At 43.9% G+C, this 19,359-nt stretch overlaps 1 protein-coding gene across 1 annotated transcript in view; it reads left to right on the top strand.

The window, feature by feature from the left end:
• The first annotated feature begins 6,265 nt into the window (after positions 1 to 6,265).
• The window catches only part of SUSD1 (sushi domain containing 1), a 36,262-nt gene continuing 23,168 nt past the window's right edge, over positions 6,266 to 19,359 (top strand). Inside the window, exons 1-5 of the mRNA XM_080986759.1 lie at positions 6,266 to 6,491; positions 9,337 to 9,468; positions 11,362 to 11,517; positions 14,654 to 14,806; positions 18,938 to 19,114. Of these exons, the coding sequence (XP_080842885.1) occupies positions 6,380 to 6,491; positions 9,337 to 9,468; positions 11,362 to 11,517; positions 14,654 to 14,806; positions 18,938 to 19,114 (730 nt within the window). The 5' untranslated portion in view covers positions 6,266 to 6,379. The remainder of the gene's footprint in view (positions 6,492 to 9,336; positions 9,469 to 11,361; positions 11,518 to 14,653; positions 14,807 to 18,937; positions 19,115 to 19,359) is intronic.

Below are 19,359 nucleotides of genomic sequence, written 5' to 3'. Positions count from 1 at the left end.
TGGTCCTGAATGGGGTAACTGTGCCCCTGAAGGACCAGGTGCGCAGCCTGGGAGTCATTTTGGACTCACAGCTGTCCATGGAGGCACAGGTCAATTCTGTGTCCAGGGCAGCTGTTTACCAGTTCCATCTGGTAAGCAGGCTGAGACCCTATCTGCCTGTGGACTGCCTTGCCAGAGTGGTGCATGCTCTGGTTATCTCCCACTTGGACTACCAGCCACAGAGCTCAGTGGGTAACTTTGGGTCAATGCTCAGGTTTGATGAGGAGAAGACAAGGGTGGGGGAAAGAAATGCCAGGCTCCTGTATTCTTGCTACAGCATGCCATTTCCAACGGCTGATCTCTTGCATTCTGCTGACAAAATGGAAGTTACAGTCAGGCCGTCTGTGAAAAAAACTAACTGCACCATGGCGCAAATGTAGTTGTGTCGTGTTCCTGGCTATAGCTGCAGTGATTTAGTAACAGCATCCTGTTTTGAAAAGAAACCTGCATGTTAGGCAATGTAGATGCTGCTTTAACTGCATAACTTGTGAGAAAGTCCTTTTGTTGTCAGCACAACAAAACATCTCTTAAGGCAGTAGTTTCCAGTTGTGTGCCAGGGCCCACTTCTGTGCTCTTAAGGAAAATTAAGTTGTGATATTGCATGCATCCACCACTCACAGCAGGAACACCCCCTTTTGCACTAACAACCCACTCACTGGCTCATGTACAGGCAGTGGCAGCTGCAGATAAGAATGTGAGTGCAGCTAGCCAACAAGTATGGGGGAGTCCCAGATGAATCAGTGTTGCCCAGAAAGCACATTCCTATTCCTGAGCTGGCCTAAGTGGACAAAAAATAAATGATGGTGGGATGACAGGAGGCAATAATAAACTGCAGGGTCCCCTCATTCCTAAGCAGTATGCATGCTAGAGTAAAACAAAATTTCTGCAGCAAAACAATCCCTAGTCTGGTGTGTGTGTGTGTTTACAAACATATGTGCATGTGTGTGTAGCGTATCAGGCCAATTTGCATATGTATTGTGATGTATTCTGATGTCAATGAGCTATGAAGTCCTGATCTATCTCTGCTATTAATCCTCTTCCAGTTTTATTTCTGCCGTCCCTGAGGGGGTGGAGTCATGCTTTGTTGTTTTATCCAATGCCTAAGCCAATACCTCTCACATGCTGTAATCAATAAAGTTGTGGCCTTTTCTTAGCCCATTAACCTAATATACTGTGTCCATGTGTCCTTCTTATCCTCAAGCGGGTGGTGGGTCCTTGAATCACATATAACCACCTTAAGGGGCTTTATCCAAGTTGCAGAAACCAGGTGGTGGATTCTGCCATAAGGCAGACCTCAGAAATATTCTTAAGTAAAGAAAAGGCTTTGATGAAAAACAGCACATAGGCCATACTTAAGAGGCCCACTCATTCTCACTATTACACTGCATGAACATAGACGTTGAAGCCTTCGTTTTAGCTAATAAAACACAAAGCAAACATGCAGCGAATAACAGCATACCATACTTCTCTAGCACCATCATAGCCTATGAGTGTGCATAAACACATAATTTATAGAAGTTAAAGAATATTATACAAATTATTGTCATCCGCACTTTGGGGATATGCTACCGCAGTGAAGTTTGTAATAAGGCATAAAATATATAAGCCACACACACACACACAAAATTCCTGCAATGTAGACAGGAAAGAGGAAAGAAACATATTTTCTGTAAGTCTTTATGAATTTCTCTGCTCATACTCTACTTTTCAATCCATATACAGTACTTGCTATCTTTTGGTAAGCTCATGAAAAGCCCTGCTTTTAACCTTCAGCTGTGTTTCTCAGTCTAGGGAAAGGTATGTATTTGGGTTAAAAGGTTTTTAACACAAAAAAGTAGGTTGTATGCTCTAGTTGCAAATTTGCCTTCTCATTCAGGTGGCAAACATTTTCACTGCAGATGAATCCACATCTCATAGAAGAGTATAGTCTCTTGAGGGGATACTATAAATTATATAAACATAAGGAGTGTGTGCTGCATTCAATTAATATTTGAGGGGGACCATTTCCTTTCCCCACAAAGGTCACTATTATTCTGCATCTGGATATGTATAAGGAATAAACAGCACTTGCAACTGGACTGATGAAATGTAGGATGGAATTCAGCGCCACACTGTTACAAACACTGTGTCTGCATGAGTGCACCTGTGAAATATTATTTTATAATACCTATTTCATAAAATTTATACACCACTTTTTGGGGGGGAGGGGGGAACCCATTAAAAATATAAAAACAATAAAATCATGAAAAAACCCCTCTGGTTACGTAAACTTCGGGATGCGTACGCGGCAAACCCAGAAGTATTTTACCAGGTTTCGCCGTGTGCGCAGAAGCGGTAGATCGCTTCTGCATGTCCTCAGGTTGCAGAAACCTCGGGATCTGACCGGACCTCCAGAACGGATCCCATCCACAACCGGAGGTACCAATGTATATTAAATTTACATCACAGCCTTCCCCTCCCTATACTTCTATAGTGGTAGCTGTGTTCACATGTGTTGGTTTTCTTGTTCTGTTTGTGTATTTTATGCTTTTGTGGGTGAGGAATCACAAGAAATATGAACTTAAGAGGCACTGCCAACACCATCAGACTTGAGTGATAGCATGTTTTCTTCGCAGTGAGTGTTATTACAAGAAAAACACTTAGGTGGCACAATAACCACTGAAGCGTTTTGATGAGAATTAGAGAACCCTGGTCTGGCCAGCTATTTTTCAGTCCCACTTTATTGCTTATGCTTGCCCTGTCATCTAATGGGAGAAACAGGGGGAATTGTTAATTAATCTGATTTGCAAATAGGCCAGAAGGACAGTATTTGCTCCCCATGCGAGGCACGAATAGGCAGCCCTCCATCAAATTCCATCAACTCTCATCTCAGCTGGTCAGCAGGCAACCAACAGAGCATATAACAATAAATGCAAGTTGCATTTTGAATGGGTAATCCATATTCACTGAGCTTACTTTCAGGTTACTGAAGGGCAACTTTCATTATATATATATATATATATATATATATATATATATATATATATATATATATACCTGCTACCAAAGCCATAAAAGTCCTTCATATTTATTTGCTGTATTTGCTGTCTATATTTATGCTTGAAAGAACTGAAGAGCTTGTTGAAAGTATGCTGCATAAACTGCTGGCGTACTTCTAATGCAAGGCAGTTGAACCTTGTAATACTTCTCCGGACAAAAGATAATACAGTAGCTTGATGGGAAAGTAAATCGTTTCTAACTTGCGACCTCCTATTTTCTAACATCAAGCCCATTTTCATGACTATTTCCGTTTTTCCTTTTGTAATATTATTTTTAATTGCTGATCACTTCCACAGGCCCCTACTTGTGATTCTGTGATCCCAAAAGGTTTTTGTGTTCCCCTGACCTTCCCAAAATTTGTTGTTTGATTTTGATAAAGTATTTGCTTATTTTCACTTTCACTGTGTATCATGCTGAAAACTGAATGATACAAATGATTTAAATTTGTGTAGAAAAGCTTAATGGGAAAGTCTTCTGGAGGGCAGCCATAAGAACTGCAGTTCTCGCCCTGCTAACTCTTGTGGTTTGGTCACACTTGCTTTTACATGCCTGCCCCACAAAACAAGCACAGAAGCAAGCAAGCCAGCCAAACAACCAAACAACCAACCAAACAACAGCTAGCTAGTCTACTACACTGGGAACTGATTGTGAAAATGGGAACTCAGTTAAGCTTTGAAAGACTACAGCTGCAATCCTAACCAGCCTTTCTGGGGAATACACCCCACCACTGAATTCATCCGGACTTACTTCTGTTAACGGAAAAATCTGAGGGCTCCCTTGGACAAAAAACAAAGACACCAACCAGGATAACTTGGAGCAAAATAGCAGCCTGTAGGCTTGGTTTTTATTGATCTGTTGCAACAGGGTGCTCCCCTCACCTGCAGTAGAGAGGAGGGACCTCGAAAAAGGGTGTGCAAGGCCTTATACAGTGGTGCCTCGCAAGACGAAAAGAATCCGTTCCGCGAGTCTCTTCGTCTTGCGGGTTTTTTCGTCTTGCGAAGCAAGCCCATTAGAGGTTTAGCGGCTTAGCGCTACAGTATTAGCGGCTTAGCCGGCTTAAAGATCAGCTGATAAGCGGCTTAACGATCAGCTGATAAGCGGCTTAGCATCAGCTGTTAAGCGGCTTAAAGATCAGCTGATAAGCGGCTTAGCATCAGCTGTTAAGCGGCTTAAAGATCAGCTGATAAGCGGCTTAGCCATCAGCTGTTAAGCGGCTTAAAGATCAGCTGATAAGCGGCTTAGCATCAGCTGTTAAGCGGCTTAAAGATCAGCTGATAAGCGGCTTAGCCATCAGCTGATAAGCGGTTTAGCGGCTTGGGAAAAAGGGGGGGGAAAGGAAAAAAACCCCACAGGAACTCGCAAGACATTTTCGTCTTGCGAAGCAAGCACATAGGAAATTCGTTTTGCGAAGCACCTCCAAAACGGAAAACCCTTTCGTCTAGCGGGTTTTCCGTCTTGCGAGGCATTCGTCTTGCGGGGCACCACTGTAAAGATTTTTGAAACTGCCACCCTGTAGGTCAAGACCACCCCCAGAAACATCATACATACATCACAGAAGGGGTGTAACCTAAGACCACCCCTCAGATACATCACACCTACATCACAGAAAAGGCGGTCTAAAACAGAAATTTTAATATTGTTTTTCTCCTGTCCTTGTTTATCTCCTGTCTGGCAGGTTACTTGATTGGAATTCCTGGGTAGCCTGGCCAGTCTTTTGTAATGATAAATACTTAGTTCCTGGGCCATGTCACAGGCTCACACCCTATTCAAACACAGACATACCCTTAAGACAGGATTTGTGAAGGAAAAGACAGTGGGGAGCCTTTTCCATTTTGACCTTGCGGAGAAAAGATTTGGTCAGTTTAGGAATCAAAATGGTTCCAGGTTGGCCTTCCTGTGCTGATCTATGTATGTGCTTGGTTGGTACACTTATGAACATTACCATATATTTAAGACCATAAAATTCCTATCACACTTCTGAGCAGGCATGGTTAGAATTGCACAGTACAGCTCGGTAACATGTTGCAACAGACCTTTTGGTATCCCTTGTTAAAATCCCATGCGCAGGGTAGCATATGACCAAGGAATCGACTATAATGCTGTTGCAACAACTTCCAAAATGCGAGGTTCTCGCTTCCTGACCATGTTTTCCGCTGCAAGCATTGCAAAACACACTGAAGTGTGTGACAAACTGTGCACAGCCCTTATGATTTCAAACATTGTAGCTTCCAAATAACTATATCTGTCTATACTATTCTTATAATTTGGGCTCATCAGGTAGCCATAAGCAGATTTTCATTTACTTGTGACATTTGTTTACAACCCTGTAACATAAAGTTATTGGGATGGCTTACAAGAAAGTAGCCAAAAGGAAGCAAACAATTGATTTACAGCTATTTTGCTTCAGAGCTCGCCCACTGCTGGTTTTAATTAGGTGAGAGAGGTGAGACTGGAAAAGGCTTTGTTTTTAAACTCTGTGCTGTTATCCTGACCTAAATTATACTTGTTAGCTGTCCTGCTGTGAAAAAATACAGGTATTTTTTGAAGATTGAGACTGGATTTTTCAGATGCTTTTTTCAGACTGTAACTACATATTCAATTTAGAAAATACGACTTTTCAGTTTGAACAGGAAGAATAAGGGGATTTACAGAAACAAAGAATCACCATTTTGGCTGCGAGCTGAAAATAACCACCGTTTCGTAAAGCCACAAATAATTCTTATCAGTACGGCCACTTGTGTGTTTCAAACAGAGACCGCAGCAAGGGTGGCATATGGAAAGAAGATAGGCAATATTCAAGGAATAATAGCTCAGGACTGAAACCCCAAATGTTGAAACAAAGCAAGAAACATACAGTAGTTCAGAGTTGGGCTTAGTCATCATGACATGAGCTTAAAAGTTGTTGCTGTTATACCTGGCCATGGGCGTTGCCAAGGGAAGGTGGGCAGCTGCCCTCCCCCCAAATAAATAAAAATAAATAAAAATACATAGCAAACTGAGGTTCTGCGCCCCCACAAAAAAAATCCTGGCTGCTGCCCGTGGCCCTGGCACCGAAATTTGTGGGTGCCTTGCCCCTTCCTGGGGAATTTTGCTCGGGCACCCCAGGGAGTTGGCACCTTTGGGTGGGGACCAAAACTGTAAGCGAAGCCGCCTCCGCGGGCGGGAAGCGAGGCTTCGGGCAGGAGCCTTCCGCTCGCCGCCTGGCGGCCGAGGGGGCGTGGAGAGCGAGCCCGAGGCGCCCTTCACCCTCCGGGGCCTCAGAGCTGCGGGGAGGCGCGGAAAGGCGGACCTTGGAGGCGCCATGAGCCCGGCGGCGGAGACGCGACGCCAGCCACCACCTCCGCCTCCGTCGCTCCTGCTCCTTCTCCTCCTGCTGCTCCTCTCGTCCCCTTCAGGAGGAGAGGCGGACCCGGGTAAGCGTCGCCTCGGCCCCGCTAAAGGGAGGAATTAGCGCGCGTTTCGGATCTCTGCTGGAGCAAGAGTGCCTCTGGCCATGTGCAGAGGGGAGCGAGCGGAGGCGGAGCTGCGCTCCAGCCACCGTGGAAACAGTGCAGAAGAAGGACGCGTTTCCAGCTTTCTTTCTTTAACTTTTCTCTAGCTCACCTTTAAAAAGAAACTTTAAGCTCGAGGATGGTGGGGTGGGGGAGTAGCACCGAAAACCAATTGTTGTTCCTATGAGTTGTGTGATTCTGTGTTGGCTGCCATAGGAGCCGAGGTCCCTTCGGCCCCCCCATTTTTTTTGAGGGGGTCAACCCCCCCCCCCAAGTTGATGCGCATTGCCATTCAAACGATGTGCATGTGATGAATTATATGGTGCAGGGATTACCTGTCCCCCCCCCCCATTAATTAAAATACTTAACTAACTGACCAATTGCATCACAGATAACTTGGTTCTGCCCCCCCCCAACATAAAGCCTCCCCCCCCCAAATAAATCCTGGTTATGGCCATGCCCCCCCTCCTATTTTTTTCAAATTCGCACCTCTGGTGGCTGCGCATACTCTGGCTCCGGCATGCTCCCTTGTTGGAAGTGGTGTGCGCAGGACATGTGCCATGATCCATACTGTCCTGTTGTTCCTGGAGAAATATGCCTGTTTGTTGCATTTCTCCTCCAAGCAGCTTCCATTGGATTTGGAAATTTGAGCCATGTTTACTAAGCAGCAAGGTATGTGTGTGTGTGTCGAAGACAGGCGTTACCTGTGCACAGATGGTGACAGCTTTCACGAAAAGGGGTGGTTTTTTGGGGGTCTAGGGTGGGGAGAACCAGAGAAAGAAAACGGGTTCAATGCACACCAGGTGAAGACATCCCTGCCCCCTCTCTGGTGTGTACAGCAATACGTAAATATGATGGGGGAACGGACGGACAACCTTGCCTCGTTTTAAGCTGCTAATGCGTACAAATGTATAAATAGCAGTTCTCCTGAAAACCGCCCACATGTCTGCAGGGGGTTGCCCGCTTCCAGGTTTTGTTTTGAGCGCTCAGCTGTGCATTTTTAGCATTCCGAGTACAATTTACGTCACATCAAATAACGGTGCTCAGTATTTTCTTTAAAATGTATTTGCATGTTATGGAACCTTTGGGTTAATGTCTACATTTAGCCTTCACTTTCCTTAAAAATGCAAATAGTAACCACTCATGGTGGGTAGACTAATAATTATTGGAATCGCAGTTGGTGTTGTTCAAGATGCTAATCATTTCCTCCCTTGCCGTGGCCCTGAAAATTGCTGCTCCGAAACCAAGAGTTACTTGGGGGCAACGGAGTAATCCTCAAAGAGTACTGGCTAACATTTTTTTTCTCAATCCCCATGCTTGTGTTTGGTAGTTTTGCTCCTAGGCTGGCAGCAGCACAGTGCCAGAGATGAGGGCAGAAGCTTAGACCAAGACTCAGTGTTGTAACTGGAGTGTGGATTGCCCTGCTTTGGAGCAGGTAGTGGCAGAATTATTATTTTATTTAAATTTATATGTTGCCCTTGCTTCCAAAGGAGCCCAAAGCAACAAACACATCAGTGAATAAAACAATACAGTTAAAAATAAAGTAAAACAAACATCTGACAACATTAAAAACAATATAAAATAATCCACGAGTGCTTGTTGCATCAATCAGGCTACCTCTTCTATAGTTCAGATTTCCTTCTACCCACCACTGTAGAATTCCAGTAAGAATTCCAGCTGATTTATTGTTGTTGTTGGATTTATATACCGCCCTATACCCAGAGGTCTCAGGGTGGTTCACAAAACAGATCACAATACAGTGGTACCTTGGGTTAAGTACTTAATTCGTTCCAGAGGTCCGTTCTTAACCTGAAACTGTTCTTAACCTGAAGCACCACTTTAGCTAATGGAACCTCCTGCTGCCGCCGCACCACTGGAGCCCAATTTCTGTTCTTATCCTGAAGCAAAGTTCTTAACCTGAAGCACTATTTCTGGGTTAGCGGAGTCTGTAACCTGAAGCGTAGGTAACCTGAAGCGTATGTAACCCAAGGTACCACTGTATATAAAATCAAAATAAAAACAATAACCCAATAATCCACCCCCCCCAAGACTCACATTTTAAAAGGGTATAGGATATTGATCAAGTCAACCAAAGGACTGGTTAGAAAGGAATGTATTTGCCTGGCACCTAAAGGTGTATAATGAAGGCACCAGGTGAACTTCCCTGGGGAGAGCATTCCACAGACGGGGAGCCACTGCAGAGAAGGCCTTGTTCTCAGCTTGCCACCCTCCAGCCCTCTCAAGGAGGGAAGGAGGGCCTCTGGGTAGGTTCATATGGAAAGAGGTGGTCCTTGAGGTATTGCGGTCCTGAGCCATTTAAGGCTTTATAGGTCAAAACCAGCACTTTGAATTAGGCCTGGAAACTAATTGGTAGCCAGTGCAGTTGGACCAGAATCGGTGTAATATGCTCTGGTGAGCAACCTGGCCACTGAATTCTGCACCAGCTGAAGTTTCCGAACCATCTTCAGAGGCAGCCCTACGTATAACACATTGCAGTAATTATTAATCCTTAACTTTTTGTGGGAATGAGCCCATCCAGGCCTGTTATCTGGATAGAAGAAAGCTTGTGTCATTATGTCTGCCTTGCTTCTCTTCTCCTTGGCTCTAGAAGAACATGGTGCTGGTATGAGAACTAACATTATCTTGTGTACCAGTGTTGCAGTTGAGTGTGATTCATTGGGAGGCTGAAAATGCCTCAAATCTTAGTTGTCCAGTGCATTGCTAGGTAATTACCAGTATCAATTTACAGTGCTTTATTTTTTTATAGATGCCACAAGTGCTTTACCTTCTGACGTGTGCGCCACTTGCCATGCTAATGCCACATGCCAGCAGCGAGATGGCAAAAACATCTGCACCTGTAATTATGGATTTGTGGGCAATGGGAGGACTTATTGTCAAGGTAAGTGGACATTTGTGATTCCTTGCAACTTCACAAAGGCATGTGTGGAATAACAATTGAACTGTTACAATTTAGGATTTGTTATAATAACGCAAAGGCCTCCAGGGGTGAATGGCGTGACATACTGCTGCTGACGCAGAATTGCTCAGATATACTCCAGATATTAATAATATGCCTTTACTGAACAAACTGAACCGTAGCTTGCAACTTTCAGTTTGCTCCGCTTCTTCTCTGTGAAAGTTTGTTCCCTTAAAGAGATAGACACACCTACTAGAACATAAACCTATACAGTCATACCTCGGGTTACAGACGCTTCGGGTTGCGTGATTTCGGGTTGTGCACCGGGTCAAACCTGGAGGTACCGGAACAGTTTACTTCCAGGTTTCAGCTCTTGCACATGTGCGAACCGCCTGTGTGCAGACGCGCAGGTCGTGGGTTGCGAACGCTGTGGGTTGTGAACATGCCTCCCGCACGGATCATGTTCGCAACCCAAGTGTCCACTGTATAGATATAGGATGTTAGAGTGTGGCAAGGCAGGTTTTGTGATGTGGGAAGCTTGCCCCACCAGCACTACCCTGGCATGCTAGGTTGTCTTCACAGATAGGCACAGATTTACATATAAGATAAACAAGCTATAGCTTAGGGCCCCATTCTCTTGGGGCCCCCAAAAAAATTTAAAGGAAAAAAACCTCGATGTACATTTCCAAAATATAAGATAAGAAACAAATAAAATAAAACCTACATACAGTTAGAGCTTAATAATTATTTCACTATTCATATACTTCTTCTTAATTGTATTTCAGTTCAACAATTGCTTTGATAAAATACCTATTTTGTTATGTGCAAATGGCTTTCGATACCTATTAGGTCCATAAATTAGGTCCATATAGCATATATTCAACACAAAAAACAGCGACAGTTTGTTGTTGACAAAGGACAGCTGGACATATTAAGGGCCCCATTACCTTCAGTAGCTTAGGGCCTCATCAAACCTAAATCCAGCCCTGCAGATAAGGACCCCCACAGGGGCTCACAGTAAATTGGGTGAATTATCTGAACAATGGGTTGTATACATCTAAGTTCTACTTAGAACAGACCCACTGAGACCAATGGACTTTGGTTAGTAATGTTCATTAATTTCACTGAGTCTATGCTGAGTAAGGCTGAAATAGTCTTCTTCCCAAGACAACCCCGAGCCGTCGATGTGGTGTGGGTGGGTGTGACAAAAAAATTTCCACACCGGGTACCACCTGACCTTGCTATGCCTCTGATGGAATCAATTCTCTTTTAACAAATTCTCTTTTTAATGATGTATAGGTGGTACTTAACCCCAGTAAAACTAGCAAAGATTTACCACAACAGTGATATTCTTTGCTGGAAATGTAAAGAAAAAGAAGGCACCTTTTTTCATATGTGGTGGACCTGCTCCAAGGTGAAAGACTTCTGGGAGAAGATTTATAATGAATTGGAAAAAATGTTGAGTAAGAAAAGTGAATAAGCTAGATAATAACTGGAAATATTTTGGTTTAAGAATGATATTGGAAAAGCTGTTACATACAGACACAAGGAAATTCAGAAGGGAGGGAATGGAGGAAGTCAACCAATATGTAAATAAGTATGGGCTTTTAAAGGATTAAGTTCGCTCTTATTGTTTATCTCTTTTATGGTGGTGGATAAGATGTTTATTGTACTGTTTTCTTTTTTGATGCACTTCCCCCCCCCCTTCCTTTTTGTGTTATCTGTTCTGTTATGTGGTATAATTGTGGAAAACTTAATAATTAAAAAAAACCAAAAACAAATTCTCTTTTTAAATGGTAGAAAATAATTAGAGAATAATACTGATATTTAATGGTTTGCTTTAACCTCTGCAAAAAAAAATTAATGTTTTGTCAGACAAAAACGAATGTGATATTGGGGCAAGCAAGATTTGTGGAGAGCATGCTTCATGCCACAATACACAAGGAAGCTTTTATTGCATTTGTCTAGAAGGCTTCCAGGCTTCCAGTAAAAACAAGATATTCATTCCCAATGATGGCACAAAATGTATAGGTAAGTACAGCAGCAACAAGTCATAAGGAATTTTTACTGTTTTCCTTTATGTTCTTTTTAGAACACACACACACACAGAGAGAGAGAGAGAGAGAGAGAGAGTTTTAGTTTTCATCTAAAGCTGTTTCTCTCTTTAATGTATGTCCTTTCCACTACTTGAGCATGTCTAAATTGACACTTTTCATTTTCAAAATTGCTGGGAGCTGTAATTGAGGAAGATCAAACCCATATTTCCACATAGTTATGTAGGAGAGGGGGAATTTTCTGCTATATATTTTTGGCAGAAAGTATTTCATTTTTAGAAATGCATTGTTTCATAAAATTAATAAGATACAGGAATGACTATCATGCTGATTAAGCTGACAACTAAAATATATACCAGTCAAATCTAAAATAAAAGTTGTAGTTATTATTATTTTTAACTGATTTAGAGTCGCCTTCATTCCCCCACCTCTGAAACCTAATTAATGTTCAGGGAAGGGAATATTTGAGTCTGCTATAGATTTACAAGTTTCCCCGTAAAAATAATTTCCAGGTAAAGCTTTGAATTTGTTGCAATATATACATCTAAATCACATCAAATGTGCTATGTTAGTGTTTTTTCACGAGACAAATGGGAAACTGTTCCGATCCATGCTTTCTAAGGCACAGGATAACTGGAAGTGTGGACAAACCTTCTGTTTTCCCCACTTGCTTTCCCTGGGAAAACCAGCTCTTTCATGCTAAATCGGAGCAAACTTCAATCTACAGGAAATCCAATTGATGTTTGCTCCGGTCCAGCAGTAAAGATCAGATTTCTACAGGAGAAAGTGGCAGGACCAAGCGGGAGTCTGCATGAGCCCTTATGGACTCTGGAGGCCCCAATTCAAGGCTGGCATTGGTTTCTGTCACCCAGCCCTCTTGTGCTGCTGGTCTGACAGATCACCCCAGCCCCTCTTCATTATAGTTCAAGTCCAGGCTTACTGTTCTACATATTTTGCATCTGTTTTCTCCCACAGCTGATAACATAGCCGTTGTGTTTTGTACTCTGATATCTGAGGTCTTGTGTATGCAAGCGCATGGTTGTTACTTTCCATGTGGGAAAATTGCTTCAGTGCTGCAATATGTACGTGTGCAGATATCAGAGACTAACTTCTCGAAGGGCACATAGCAAATCAGTGGCAGGGGTAGAACCGGGACGGAGGAAGGGGGTACGGTGGGGGCAGATCGCCCCGGGTGTCGCCACTGAGGGGGGTGACAAAATGCCGGGTGGCACTCACCGTGGGGCCTGTAGCACACCTGAGCCACACGTCTCTCCTGGGAGTGATGCGGTGGCTTGGGTGCCCGCAGGCTCCATGCTGCCCCAAACGGTCTGCCCTCCCTCTCCCCCTCAGCTGTAGGATGGCTGAGTGGGAGGAGGCAGGCAGACTCGGAGCTGACCCTGCCCCTCAGGTGGCTGCCCCGCCCACGCACGCTGCCCCATGTGCCCAATCGGCTTCCTCCGCCACTGACAGGGGTAGAACTTGAGTCCAAGATTTCCTGATCTAAGTCCAGCTGATGCCTTTCCTCAGATATCTTTACTGGCTTTCCATCCCCTTCCATGCTCAGTGTTAACTGTTTGCCCTTACCTTTGAAACTTTGGTGTGAGCTTGCCCCAGTCTTATCTATTGACATGTCTCTGATCTGTTGATATTTCCAATTTCAGCCACCTAAAAGTCTCCTGCTCTCTTAAATAGCCCTGCCCTTTCTCCCTTGCATCCCCTTCTCCAAATACTTGCCTGCTGCCATCCTCTTTTTCTCATTTATTTATTTATTTATTTGGTTTTCCAGATTAACATTTTACAGTCACATATCCAACATACAACATAAAAACAAGATTCCAAGGAATCTCTTGCACTCCCCTTTGTGGGTCCTATTGTTAATCATTTCCTCCTGCATCTTTTATGATAATCCAAAATCTTTTACATCTCCATTATGGCCAAAATTCACCATTAAACTACAAGTGTTATTCCAATCCTACTAACGATTTTAGCTGTTTACAATGGTTTTTATGATAAATTATAAATTCCTCCCATTCCTTATTAAGATTTTGGTTTTCCCGATTTCTGATTCTCCCGGTCATTTTAGCCATTTCGGCATAATCCATCAACTTAATCTGCCATTCTTCTCTGGTAGGGACTTTCCCCTCATTTCTTCCAACAAGTCTTTGGCTTAATTCCATAGTCCTCTTATCATTTGAAACTAAGGGCGGGATTCCCCTAATGAGACACAAGTATTTCTGCTTGGGCAGTGGGGCTTCTCCCCCCTGAACCCTCCAGAATTGGCTCTGGGGGCATCAGGAGCAGGGGCAGAGGAAGGGGTGTGTGGTGGGGGCGGATCATCCTGGGTGTCTTCTCTGAGGTGGGTGACATTTCCCGTGACTCCCAGCCTACCCTGAGCCGTCAGGGGAAGGGGGGGGAGCTGCGCCGCTTTGCCGGCTGCATCCCCCCCTTCCCCCTTCATTTTGACAGCTGAGGGAGGCTTGGGAGTTGTGGGCAGGTGGTGCGCCGAATGTCCGCCATTGGCGGCTCGCTCCGCCCCTATGGGCAGCCCACTTGCGCCACTCTGTGCACCTGAGTGGCTATCCCATGCCTGGGAGGGCACCCTCCACGCCCCTCCCCCTTTGGGAGTGTGCCTGCCCTGGGCAGCATGGCCATATGCTCTGCCGCTGATCAGGAGAAACCCCACAGCAGCTGGAAGGGACGGGGTTTGTTTCGTCAGGCAAATTGCAATGCTTGTGTTCACAGAACAGTCATAATATCACAACGCTGGATTCCATCCTTAGTCCATCTTCACACACCCCAGTTATACTTCCCTCTTCATTTCTCCCCTTTCTTTCCTTGTTTTCCTCACTGTTGAAAGCCCCCTGACCCAAGGACCAGTCATTTTCATGTATGTTATAGTTTAAAGCACTATGTGTGGTAGTTGCTCAAAGCAGGCCCACCGAAATGAATGAACATGACTAAGTTAGGTCCATTAATTTCAGTGGGGCAGCTTGGTGCTAGGTGAGCTCTAAACAATAATTGTGGCTGCATGTTGGCTCTTGCCTGCCACCGGGTTCAAAATATTTAAAGTAGTCTTAATAAAAAGACGGTCACAATTGTATTACATTTTCTAGATCTTGATGAATGTGGAATCTCAGTCATCTGTGGCCTTGGAGGACGATGTGTGAATACGTTAGGAAGCTATGAGTGCTACTGTATTGAAGGATACCAAACAGAAAATGGAGTGGAACCATTTCATTCGCGTACAGCAAATACTTCGTGCAAAGGTGAATGCTTGTATTTTTAAAAAGAGGACAGTTTTAGGCTCCTTTAGGTACTGAAATACAAGGGAAAACATGTCTGTATGCTCTGCCCAATTGTGCAGTAAGTGGTAAACCCATCTTCCAGTATTCTAGCTGATGAGGCACCGGGATGATTGACAAGGACTCAGTTCCAAGGTTGAATCCCTAGTACAGTGGTACCTTGGTTCCTGAATGGCTTAGTTGTCGAACAAATCGGATCCCGAACACCGCAAACCTGAAAGTTAAGTGTTCAGGTTTGCGAACATTTTCCCACAGTGTTTAGTGGGACTTACTCCCAGGTTCACAGGCATAAGATTGCAACTTACATGATAAATAGGAATGCGGGTGGCGTTGTGGTCTAAACCACTGAGCTTCTTGGGTTTGCCGATTGGAAGGTCGGCTGTTTGAATCCGCACAATGCTTTGAGCTCCTTTGCTCTGTCCCAGCACCTGCCAACCTAACAGTTTGAAAGCATACCAGTGCAAGTAGATAAATAGGTACCACTGCAGCGGGAAGGTAAATGGTGTTTCCGTGCACTCTGGTTTCCATCACAGTGTTCTGTTGCGCCAGATGCAGTTTAGTCATGCTGGCCACATGACCCGGAAAGCTGTCTGTGGACAAACAGCGGCTCCCTCAGCTTGAAAGCGAGATGAGCGCCGCAACCCCATAGTTGCCTTTGACTGGACTTAACCATCCAGGGGTCCTTTACCTTTACCTTACCTTAACATGATAAATCCCTTCCCTTAAGACAGAGCCATGCTGATGGTAAACCTTGGTATCATTTTGTTATCAGTTTTGACCAGCTCTTTAATAGTTACTACGTTACTGAAAATGCTTCATTTTACATTGCAAGTATTAGGCAATTGAATTATTACTCATAGTGAAAGTAAGATTCCATTTTTTTACTAACGTAAAAAGCAAAACACTGAATGGTAGAGGTGTGTTGCTTAAAGTATTTTATACCCCCACTTTTCCTCATATAACTCACAGTGTCTTACAAAAACAAAGCAGTAGTGCATAAAATGAATAAATGCAGCAATGCATTTATTTATTTCAGAAATTAATTTTTTCTGCTCTGTTTAGCTGAAAAGAGAGTGGCTTAAAAAAAATAAAATCGGTAGTAAGACAGGCCCTGCCCTCAGGCTTAAAAGACCTGAAATGCAAAGAATAAGAGATGGGGTGGGAGGAGAAAAAATATATCCTTACGTACTAGTTTTTTACGTTAGAGATATTATAACGACCAGCTGCGATGAAAAAGTTCAGGGAGCTTGATGGAATGGTTGCCACTAGGTGACAGCTGGGGAAGGCTGAAGGGCGGTTGGTCTCTCAGCAGAGGTGATAGCATAACTCTCCTTCTTTTCTTTCCCTCTGCCTTGTGGTCTGCAGTAAAACAGCTTAAAAACAACCATGCTATGTGCTGCTAACAAGAGAAAGAGGAGCAGAAAAGTCTGTTCCAGATACGACTCAGAAAAAATGTAGCTGCTTCTACACCCATAAAACAGCCCTCTGCTTTTTAATTTCTGTTTTCTGGAGCAGTTTGGTTTAAGACATTGTCGCTTGTGTGTTGTATGAGTGTCTGGGACTCTAAAAAGCGGAAGAACATGCAGAATTTAACTGCCAAGTTCTGTCACTTTTTTCTCTGTGAAAATGCCTAGCACGATAGTTATCTCATGGGAAAATATATAATCACAGTGACTTGTGTTTTCAGGGGGGAAATGTAAAGAAATGAAAGTAATAACAGCAGCACTCCTGCAAGAGTCAGGAGCTTTTACCACTTTGCCATGTGGAGCTGGCACAATCTTCGGATGACTCATTTTAAATAAGATAGCAGCACCTCCTGAGAACTGTGCTTTGGCAGTCATTGTAATAATATAGTAGAAATAATCATTATAATAATGATCATAAAAAGGCAGAATACTTCAAGGAGGCTATATAATTGCTTGAGTGCAAGACTCGTTGTACCAGCGCACAGGCTTTTGATGAGCCATGCCAGTAGGTGTGCCAGCACATTTCAAAAGGCGATGCTATGCAGGCATCGCAGTGGTATTATGGCAACATTGCAGGCAGGGACGCGGAAATATTTTAGAACTGCGGTGAAAAGCATCCAGTGCCTGTACCAGGTACCTAATTCAACCGACTCAGGGCCATGTGAAGTATGGGATTTTAGAGAGATGATGGTCCCATGTGCTGCAGCTTGGGCCTATAGGAGCTGATAAAAGAGGCGATAGTTCCTGCCCTTCCACTAACACCGATCTGACCTAAATGCCACACCTAAAGTGCAAAAGTGTCAATCTTCTAGAGCAGTTAGTAGGCAGAGCTGGAGATTCACTAAATGGGCTTTGAAATCTCAATGTTTTCTTGTCTTTGTTTTCTGCAACATTTTTTTTTTTAATTAAAAAAAGAGGCTTCTGCTGGAGGGCAGCTTTGGGCAGAGAGCAGAGATGTGAATGGGGAGAGGTGCTTAGCTTCAGCTGCCATTTCTTTGCTACAGATTATCCTCATCTTCCTCTCATCTTTCAAATTAGGTGTTTTCCAGTGGTTTCAACCCATTGGGGAGAGAAAGCTGCTTGGCTTTGTGATCTGAGCAGAAAAATGGATGGGAAATGGTTTCAGGACTCTTCGCCTCCGCTGCTTTTCCATTTTAAATTGACACATCACAAAGTTCCTCCCATCCCCCGCCCCCCACCCAACCACTCCAAAAAAAGTATGGTATCAAAACTATAAGCATTCTCATTAGTTCCTTAACTGGGTTTGCAGGAGGGCAAGGATCCCCTAAAATTTCTGGGTGCCAGTTCTCCCCATAATGTCTGAAATCAGTGAATGTGGGGTTTGGTCAATGGATTTAGCAAGGCCTACAAGGGACGTGGGTGGCGCTGTGGTCTAAACCACTGAGCCTAGGGCTTGCCGATCGGAAGGTCGGCGGTTCGAATCCCCACAACGGGGTGAGATCCTGTTGCTCGGTCCCAGCTCTTGCCAACCTAGCAGTTCAAAAACACGTCAAAATGCAAGGAGATAAATAGGTACTGCTCCCGCAGGAAGGTAAACGGCGTTTTTGTGCGCTGCTCTGGTTTCGCCAGAAGCAGCTTAGTCATGTTGGCCACATGACCCAGAAAAACTGTCTGCGGACAAACGTTGGCTCCCTCGGCCAGTAAAGCGAGATGAGTGCCGCAACCCCAGAGTTGTTTGTGACTGGACTTAACTGTCAGGGGTCCTTTACCTTTTTACAAAAGTCAAGCCAGTTTCCTCAGGAGACTGACTTGCGAGAGGTGCCGTCAAAGTGGCAGACAGGAAGTGAGGTGGAGTCCCTCCCCCAGCTGTGTGCCAGTTAGCAAAAGCCAATAGCAGAGCTGGGAGGGGAAGGTTGCCAGGGCTACAGGGGGTGTGATGTCACCACAGAAAAAAGTGTCCTTTTTGCATGAGGCTCGGGTTGTGTTTTAGCAAGGGTTTTGGGAAGAAGAAGGATGGCGAGAGATGCCATACAGGCTGAGGGATAGACATAGTGTGTGGTGGAGGAGACTCAGAGATGGTGTTTGGGCTGCTTTTGAACCCAATGGTGTGCTGCTGTCAGGAGTAAGCCCCTCGCGAGTTCTGATGCTCAGAAGCCTCTCTCTATCCAAGCTCAGGTGTAAATATGTGCAAATAAACCATATTTCATAAAGGTGCTACGGTCTCCACTATGCCTCATTTTCCCCAAAGGAAACACAAACTTTGATTAAATGCCGAGATCCCTGGAATCTTTCACTGCTCAGCAGAGATTGGAGTGGCTGGCAACAGTAAAGACATATAAATGTAGCAAAATGTGTTTGTAAATTCATAATTTAAGCAGTTGGGATTGTCTCAGTTCTGTGTTGTGTACCCTAGGGCTACATACACACAATATATTTAAAGTACATTTTTCTCACCAAAGAATCTTGGGTACTGTAGTTTGTTGAGGGTGCTGGGAATTATAGCTTTGTGGGCTAAGCAGCAGTTCCCAATATTCTTTGGGGTGACGAATGTTCTTCAAATGTGTGATTAGTGGCAGCCATTGTTACTTTAAGAAATTGGGCCTTGCATGTCATAGAGTGTCTTTGCCTTATAGTGTCTTAACTTATTCTCCCCCCTCTTTTGGTGCAGTTGTTGACTGTGGGCTCCCACCTTCTGTTCCAAATGCATATTCTGCAGTCAACAAAACAACTTATGGAAACAAAGTTGTTTATACTTGCCAGCCTGGTTATGTCATCAAAAGTGGAAATTCCACTGCAGTTTGCAGTTCCAGCGGACAATGGAAGGAAGCTGATTTTGTATGCAAAGGTAAAGAAAACAATTAAAAAGCTTTAATGATTGCAGCATTTATTTCAACAAAGGCTATTTGTTACATTAATTGTAAGCATATCTTTAAAAAAATTGGCATGCTTGAATCGCAAGGAAATCAAAGTTTTTATAAATTAAAGTCAATGGGACTTAAGTATGTAGTTAAATTGCTTGGTTCTCTTGATTTCATTTGGTCAAAGTGCTGCTTCACAAAATACTCAGCAGCAAATATTTTACTGATAAAT

This window comes from Podarcis pityusensis (assembly GCF_964106645.2).
Source record: "Podarcis pityusensis genome assembly, chromosome: 17".
NCBI classification, from domain to species: domain Eukaryota; kingdom Metazoa; phylum Chordata; class Lepidosauria; order Squamata; family Lacertidae; genus Podarcis; species Podarcis pityusensis.
This window is presented reverse-complemented; position numbering and strand designations above follow the sequence as displayed.